This window comes from Esox lucius, chromosome 20 (assembly GCF_011004845.1).
Source record: "Esox lucius isolate fEsoLuc1 chromosome 20, fEsoLuc1.pri, whole genome shotgun sequence".
Classification (NCBI taxonomy): domain Eukaryota; kingdom Metazoa; phylum Chordata; class Actinopteri; order Esociformes; family Esocidae; genus Esox; species Esox lucius.
In genome coordinates this window covers 37,910,238-37,918,599 of record NC_047588.1, presented here as the reverse complement: position 1 = coordinate 37,918,599, position 8,362 = coordinate 37,910,238, and the positions used below count along the sequence as shown (strand labels likewise).

Here is an 8,362-nt window from a genome sequence, read left to right as displayed (position 1 = left end):
TTAAAATTGTAAACTTGGATTAGCAAACACAACGTGCCATTGGAACACAGGAGTGATGTTTGCTGATAATGGGCCTTTGTACGCCTATGTTGATATTCCGTAATAAATCTGCCGTTTCCAACTACAATAGTCATTTCCAACATTACTAATGTCTACACTGTATTTCTGATCAATTTGATGTTATTTTAATGTCATTTTTATTTGTATTTTACTTTAGAATGGTCGTGTACATCTTAAATATGAGTATGACAGTTAAATATCCTCCAGTGTTGGTAAGGGGCCATCAATTGGCCTTTCAATATCATGGCATTGTGAAAATAATTGATGCCATTTAACAGCTTTTATCCACAGTAACTTTTAAAGTGTTTCATGTATATATTTTACACATTGGAAGTATTGGAAATCCAACCCATTATCCTGGCTTTGCAATCGCTGTGCATTTCCAACTGAGCCACACAAGACTAGAGGCTTTTGAAATAAGACAGCCCGCTTTCAATCTATCGCTGAACATCTAATGATACCAATCCACTGTGACTGAATGGCTGAGAGGATTCCAGCTCCTGTCAAGTGAGACAGAAACAAGCTCACAAACCTAATTACCTTTAATTGGCTGCATTAAGTCAAGCCTGTTTTGAAGTCGACACGATACGTAGTGTGTGGTTAAAGCTAATCTCATGCTGTGATGTCTCTCTTGGTGGTTATATTTGGTGTTTGTTAATCTGGGTAATCAGGGTGGCAGTACAATGAGATCCATTTACAACCTACTAATAACCAAATGGGATGTCTTTGGTCTGGTTTTGCAGTGTGCGAAATTAAGAGAAGTAGCGCTTGATTGAGAAATATCTTTCTGATCACTCTCAGTTACAGAGGCTCTCAAAAGTGTCCACTACCTTGACATTTTCCATATTTTATTGTTACAACATGAAATCAAAAACTATTTAATTTGGCTTTCTTGCCACTAATCATCACTGAAAAGTCTGTTAAGTCGAAGTGAAAAATAAACTCAACAAATTGTTCAGTTATTAATTAATTTAAATTACATAGGTATTCACCCCTGTATTGAACATTTTGAAGCAATAATTTTGGCAGAAATGAAAACCTATTTGGATAATTCTCTACCGGCTTTGCACATCTGGACACAAACATTTCTGACAATTTTACTTTGCAAAAATCAGGTGCTTGGATGGAACATTGGTGTACAGAAATGTTCAACACTTTCTACATATCCTCAGTTGGAGTCCCAGATTTGACTGGTCCATTCCAAAACATCGACCTTTTTGTTTTTAAACCACTCCATTGTGGCTTTATGTGTCGGTTTGGGGTCATTGTCCTGAAGTTCCAGGTATCTTGCAGAATTTAGTATGTCTTCTTTCAGGATTTCTAAATACTGTATCCATTTTGCCCTCTATCTTCACAATATTTCCAGGCCCTGACACAGAGAAACTTCCCCACAGCATGATGCTGCCACCACCATACTCCACGGTAGGGATGTTCACATGATAGGTGCAGTGTAAGGGTTGTGCCAAACATAGCGCTTAGTGTTGAAACCAAAAACCCATGTGATTTCTCTTTAGACTATATACTCTTCTTCTACTTGATCCCAGAGTCTTCAACATGCTTTCTGGCAAATTCTAACTGATATTTGATGTGGATTTCTTGTCACTCTACCATGCAGGTCACTTCTAAACAGATTCACAGCTGCTCCATATATTCTTTACGTATCTTAATAATGGAATTACTATGCTCCAGGGGAATATTCAAAGCCTTGGAAATCCTTTGACATTCTGGACTTTTTGTGTTGATAAGTGAGGAAAACCTATTAAATACATTTTGATTTAAAAATAAATTCTGTAAACGTTAATCATTTTGAGAGCCACTGTAGGTATTTATGGTTCTCAGTCACAGGAAAGCACAGTTGAATTGCATCAAAGACAGGAGAAACTCATCCACGATTTGTTTGTATTTTAGTTTTTTTTACAGTCATTTCTCGATGAGTGTGTATTTTCTTAATCCTGGTCGGGTGTTTGACCCAGGACCATTTGGCCAAGGCGTCTTCCCCTCTTTGTGCCCCAGGAAATGGGTTTGATACACAAGGATCATTTAGCTCCCAGGTGCAGAACCATGGACCCAGCCTGCGTTGGACGGCTTGGCCCAGACGAGAGGCACTCAAGCCCCCATAAAGACACTAGTCTTCCCACTTGCCTGGAGCCACCGGTGTTCCTACCCTGGTCTAGGCTCATCAAAAGACCCCTGGAGGATGGGTGAGGCTTGGGAAGCCTGGGGATCACGTTTTAACTGGGAGGCGGATGTGCTGCTCTTTAGCACCAGATCAAGCTCACTTTTCTTTTCGCCAATAAAAGATTGAGGGGGTGGGGCAATGGGGAGGTTTACTTTTCTGGTGGACACCAGGTTCTTTATCCACTCCTTTTCTTCACTGTTTCGATCTCTTGTGTGTGTTTGTGTGTATGTGTGAATGTGTGTGTGTGTGTATCTGTGCAGGTGTCCCCTTTATATCGCTGTCTTTCCTTTTAAACAGACCCGTTCACAAACACCACATCGCACGGCTTGATGAAAACCTCACGGCCCCATTGATGGCATTACTGTTCTGGCTAATCCATCCCCTCCTGGCTTTTACAGGGGAAGACAGGGGTTGGAAATTAAACGCACACGCACCCACAGACATACACACGCACGCACAGACACGCACACACACACACACGCACACATGCATGCACAGCCTGGCTGCCGGCACTCTGTTCTCCTGCAGGTGCTAAGCCATCCGCCTGGTCCTTTCATGGCATTCCCTTTTCCTGTCCGTCTGTGTGCGTGTGCTCGCGTCTTGGTGTCTCAGTGTGTGCCCTGTTTCCTGTGCGTCTGCGGATCTCCATTCAGGACGGAGAACACCAGCAGGCAGAGCGCCACCGGGGCATTGGCAGGGACGGGAGGCAACTGAAGAGGAGAGGACAAGGTCCTCCTCCTGTGCCTCCCTCTGCTTTCATCGCGAAACAACTTGCTTTCTGTTTCTATCTGTCCTCAGCCCCCCTGCCTTCCTTTCTCACACACAGACAGAGAAGGGGGAGGCTGGAGGAAGGCTGGGAGGAACAATCAAGAGGAGAAGGGGAATAGTGAGGCTTACTTCCATAATCATTGCCCCTTTCCCTGGCCTTTTTGTCTGCTATGAATGGAGCTTCTGAGGTTCGCAGCCTGACTAAATAATGCCCTCTGCCAGACTGGCTTCACCTGTGCTAGAAGTCAATTGGGCTGTTGTTAGCTTTTCTGGACCTCTGCCCAGTCTTCTGTATGAGTCAATTGGGCTAGCGTATACTACAGCCTCTCAGCATGGAGGGAAATGCCCAGCAATCAAAACAACACAAATAATAATACCAATTAGCTGGGCAGCGCATCGCTACCTTCTATTCATCTGGAGCCAATTGTTTTCAATGGTGCTCTGTTAGCGTCCGTGCTAACACCGCGGATGCCTTTTTTCTTTTCTTTTTTCTACCCTCTGTTTCATAATAGTCTCTCATGTTGGTACTAATTGATGGGTTAAATGGGCTTCCAAGTCTAAATGATTATTAGGGTGGCAAATTCCTGCACAGATTTTCATTGGAGACGTTCAAATTGCCTGGGATTAATGAGAGTCTAATTTCCTGTATTGAAACAACTATAAACTGAACACTACAGTTTTGTGTGGAGGAATATATCAACTGTAAATCAGTACTAAAATACTAAAGCTGCATTCCTGTATTGATTTTCATTACATGGCTTTCTCTGTAGCTTTTCTTTTTAGAGTGTATCTTAGCTGTTAAACGGTTTAGTAATGTTTTGATCGCTGTCATCTCTGCTGTGAGAATGTCTTCATCTGTTCCCAATATAGCTGTCACAACTCCTCAGTCGATTATGTCACTGGTCACCCGTTCGTCAAGAGTCCTAAGTGGCTTTGTGTGAAAACAAAGTTATTGACTTTAACATTGTAAGCAGATTGCAGCAAATTGTAACCAAATATTACCTCTGATTACCTATTACCTCTCTCTTTCTGTTTCTTCCTGTCTGTCTCTCTTTCCCATCCCAAACATATGCACACAGAGGGGAAATGAGTGACAGGCATTATTTGTTTTCCTCAACATAGTACCACTAATGCTGATGTAGTTGGTTGAGATTATTATTTGTGGTGCATTTTGGCTGTGACAGATGGACGTCTACCTTAGATAACATTTACTCTTATTTCTCCAGGTGAGTTTGGCGGGGAATGCATTTTCATTTACAGCTATGACCTGTGAGAAATGAGAGCAGTCTCACAGGGGGAAGAACCTTCCTACCACGGTATTCGAGCTAGCAACCTTTCTGTCACTTGCCAGATGCTCCCTAACCACAGTGCTTCTAGCCAACCCCAATCAGCAATCCTCATAATGGATTGTGGAAGTGTACAGTAAGTCATTCTGGATAGGAACTGACGCAAAATGCGGAGTGTGTTCCAGACAGCGTTCTATTTTTTGCCCAAAGTTTGGCCTGTGTCTGGTTTGGTGTGCTTGGGTCTAGGTGAGTCTGGCTGTGTCTGGTTTGGTGTGGTTGGGTCTGGGTGAGTCTGGATGTGTCTGGTTTGGTGTGGTTGGGTCTGGGTGAGTCTGGCTGTGTCTGGTTTGGTGTGGTTGGGTCTGGGTGAGTCTGGCTGTGTATGGTTTTGTGTGGCTGGGTCTGGGTGAGTCTGGCTGTGTCTGGTTTGGTGTGGTTGGGTCTGGGTGAATCTGGCTGTGTATGGTTTTGTGTGGCTGGGTCTGGGTGAGTCTGGGAGGAGTCCTGACTGTAGAGAAAGGAGGGTGGTGTTATGTGATCTGAGGGGAGCATTTAGCTCACTTATTTCCCTGTCTGTCTTGTCATTCTCCGCAGACAGCCTGGGGCAGGGAGATAAAGGCGCACAGACACCCAAGACTCTCACATGCCGTAGAGAGCAGGGGAGACCCACACAGAGACAGAAGACTGCCAGGAACAGCGATCCACAAACAGATAACTCTGGAAGACTTTTGAAACCAAAAACTCTATTTGATGCTCAATTATTAGAAGCCAGAGAAGAGGACTGTTTGTCATCCATTGAGCTTTTTCGACAGCAGTGGACTGAGCACACCCCCAGACCAGAGCGACCAGAGGTCAGGCCATGAGAATGAAGGGTTGAAGTTCGACTGAATCAGCCGTACTGTGCCCCATACTGGATACTTTCGCTTGCTGAGTTCACCTGTGTTCTCCTGGACGTTTCGTCCCCCATTCTGCTCATCGAAGTGCACTCCTGTCCGGACCATGAACGTCCTACCTACCTCCATGGTCAGGCATCATCAGGATCAGACTCTGCCCCTCTGTTCACCAGGTCCCCACCTCCAGGACTTCTCCAGGTGTCCCCCAGGGCTGGGTGCTGGTCACGGAACCAGAATAGGGGCGATGGGGGGTCTCCTGGTGCCCCAGAGACCAGGCAAGCCCGCCAGGGAGCTGAGCCTGGAGGAGCAGCAGGAGCTGAGGAGGAAGATCAACAGTAGAGAGCGGAAGAGGATGCAGGACCTGAACGTTGCCATGGATGCCCTGAGGGAGGTGATGGTTCCATATGCCTCCTCCTCTCCGTCGTCCTCCTCGTCCCCCCCACAAGGGCCACACTCCCACCAGCCAGGGGCACCTCCCGGACGTCGGCTCTCCAAGATATCCACCCTGGTGCTGGCCCGCAACTACATCCTGCTCCTGGGCTCGTCCCTGCAGGAGATGCGGCGGCTTCTTGGGGAGGTGAGCGTGGGGGTTGGCGTGAACACGGGGCCTGTCCCAAGGCTGCTCCTGACCGGGGGCTGGCCACTCCTCACGGGCCCCAGCCAGCTGCTCCTCTCCCCTGAGTCCATCCTCGCCTCTGCCTCCTCCAAGTGTCCACTGCTGCCCCCGAGCCACCTGGATGGCCCCGTCGCCCCGGTACAGTGGGGCTCAGCTGGGGCTGCCGGGGGACCCCTCTGCCCCTGTGGGGTCTGCAGGCTTCCCAGGTTCAGCCACTCCAGCCCTGGGCCCAGGTTCCCCAAGTGAAGCCTGGCTGGATATAGTGGTTGTATTGTGGTTCTGGATCAGCTGACCTCTATTCTATAAGAATTCTACTGAGTGGACAGACCTCTGGGTTTGAATGAACTTCTGGGTTTGAATGGACCTCTGGTTATGAATGGACCTCTGGTTATGGACGGACTTCTGGTTATGAATGGACCTCTGGTTATGAATGGACCTCTGGTTATGAATGGACCTCTGGTTATGGATGGCCGTGTAGTTATGGATGGACATCTGGTTATGGATGGACATCTGGTTATGATGGGACCTCTGGTTATGGATGAACCTCATGTGTTTGTGTTTAAAAAATGGTATGATTATCATCTTTGTTATGTCTTTGACTCACTCAGATTTTTTATGTTGAATTTGTTAAAGATGAATCATTGTGAACCCTTGTCCATCAAGGTTTCATTGGTGCCTTTTTATGATATCATGAACAAATTCTATTTTATAAGATGCGTTATGTCTAAGTTCTAACAAATACATAGTAATGTAATATTCACAAATTTTGCATAAAGTTATTTTTAAAAGTGTGTTTTGTTTTTGGTGCAATTGTTAGTGCTCATAGTTTTTTTCTTGTTCAAACGTGTGTGTGTGTTCGTGTAAATTCGTCTTCCCTTCACATCTATTGACCCCTCTCTCCATGTTGTCCCTGTGTCCTGGTCTTCTCCCATCTCCACAGTAGGGGAGTATAATAATGACTTGTGTACTTGTGAATCCGTCAGAATGGCCATGTCGAGACGCTGCGTAGAACCCCCTGCTCCTGCCCCCCCCCCCCCCGTCACCCCCAAAATAGTGAAACAGTGCTATTCTGTTCAGCCCCCTCACCCCTATTTCTCATCCATTCATTCCCCAACAAGCAAAAGATCAAAACGCACCCGTGTAATTACCGCCCCCCCCCCCCCCCCCAAAAAGGAAGGCTTTTGATTATTTCTCCCCTCTCTCCTTCGCTCTTTCGCCTTAATCGAATTCTTGCTGTTTCCCTCTGTGTTCGGGGGCTTGGATGGGTGGTTCCATGGCTCTCATTACACTGCCTTCACAATACGTTCAAACGCCCAGAAAATGTGTCTCGGTGAATGGGGGGGTTCACGGTGCAGAGCCCCCCCCCCCCCCTGGAAGAAAAGCAGGCAGCTCCATTTAACTGGGGAAAAGGGGAGGGAGGGAAGCACCCGGGGTGGGGTCTCCCCGAGGGAGAGGAGTAAGCGGCCGGCAACGTTGACCCTTGTATGGGCGAGCATGAATAATAATAATGAAAATAATCATAATCATAATGTTAATAAAATACTTGAAATAATTGCTAGCTGGGTGAAATAGAAGACGCGTGAATGGCATTGAAAGGAGGGGATAGGTTACCCATTTCAGGTGGGAGGGACAAAAGGAGAAGTAGATGCCATTAAGTGAGATTAAACCTAATAGGGCATGGTTTTCTTACAAGGAGAAAAGGGGAGGAACGAGGGAAAAGCAGGGGTGAAGGAGGCGGGCGAGATTCTGAGGGACAGATCAAAGTGAGATGGCCCAACTTGAAATCCCGCCGCTTACATTTACATATAGCTGCTTCATCTTTCCTCCTTGTGTCTCCAACGGATTAGTTACCTTGCCATTCTCATGTCCTCTTCTCTGGCTGCTACCTATTCCACCCCGCCCCCAACCCATCCCCACTTCCAACTCTGACCATCCAATCTCTCTTTCTTGTGTTGCATTTCTCTCTCTCCCTTCATCTTGCTCTCTCTTCATCTTTCCCTTCTTAACACACTTTCTCGCTCAGTCTCTCCTTCGCTCGCTTTCTTTTTCGCTCTGTCTCTCAATGTTGTTCTTTTCCCCACACGTTTTCTTTCTCTCTCGCTCTGTCTTTTTCTTGTTCACTCACTGGCTTTCACTTTCTTTCACTCTCTCTTTATATCTCACTTTCTCATGCTTTCCTCCGGAGCGGCTCTCACTGTCCTGTGTGTGGTTAACAAGGTCACACAAACTGACAACAGTTTCACCCTGATTGTATTGATAGGCATTGTCACCTGAACCCTGTGAAATTAAATGAGGATGTTGTCAGTCGAACCATAAAAACTAAGAAAAACCTTTAAAAAAGAACAACTGTCCAACTCTACCCCTGGGATTCAACCGTACCACTGGGATTAACATGGCAACCCTCATAGTCCGCAATTACGCCCTTCAGTCCAGATTTATGGCCTTCAGTCAGGCCCAATGTCCTAACACATCACCACGCTTCAGTCACAGCGCTTGGCGTTGCCCCTGCGAGCAGGTTTTGAATAATATATTGCTAATGACTTGGACATGTGTTTGTATG

At 46.4% G+C, this 8,362-nt stretch overlaps 1 protein-coding gene across 1 annotated transcript; it reads left to right on the top strand.

The window, feature by feature from the left end:
- The first annotated feature begins 4,898 nt into the window (after positions 1 to 4,898).
- On the top strand, positions 4,899 to 6,529 carry olig1 (oligodendrocyte transcription factor 1). Its single transcript, XM_010903345.3, has one exon. It carries the CDS (start codon positions 5,293 to 5,295, stop codon positions 6,046 to 6,048), a length of 756 nt encoding a protein of 251 aa, XP_010901647.1. The 5' UTR covers positions 4,899 to 5,292; the 3' UTR covers positions 6,049 to 6,529.
- The last annotated feature ends 1,833 nt before the right edge of the window (positions 6,530 to 8,362 follow it).

Coding starts and splice junctions, on each gene's coding strand:
- olig1 (XM_010903345.3), top strand. CDS start 5,293: ATGAACGTCCTACCTACCTCCATGGTCAGGCATCATCAGGATCAGACT.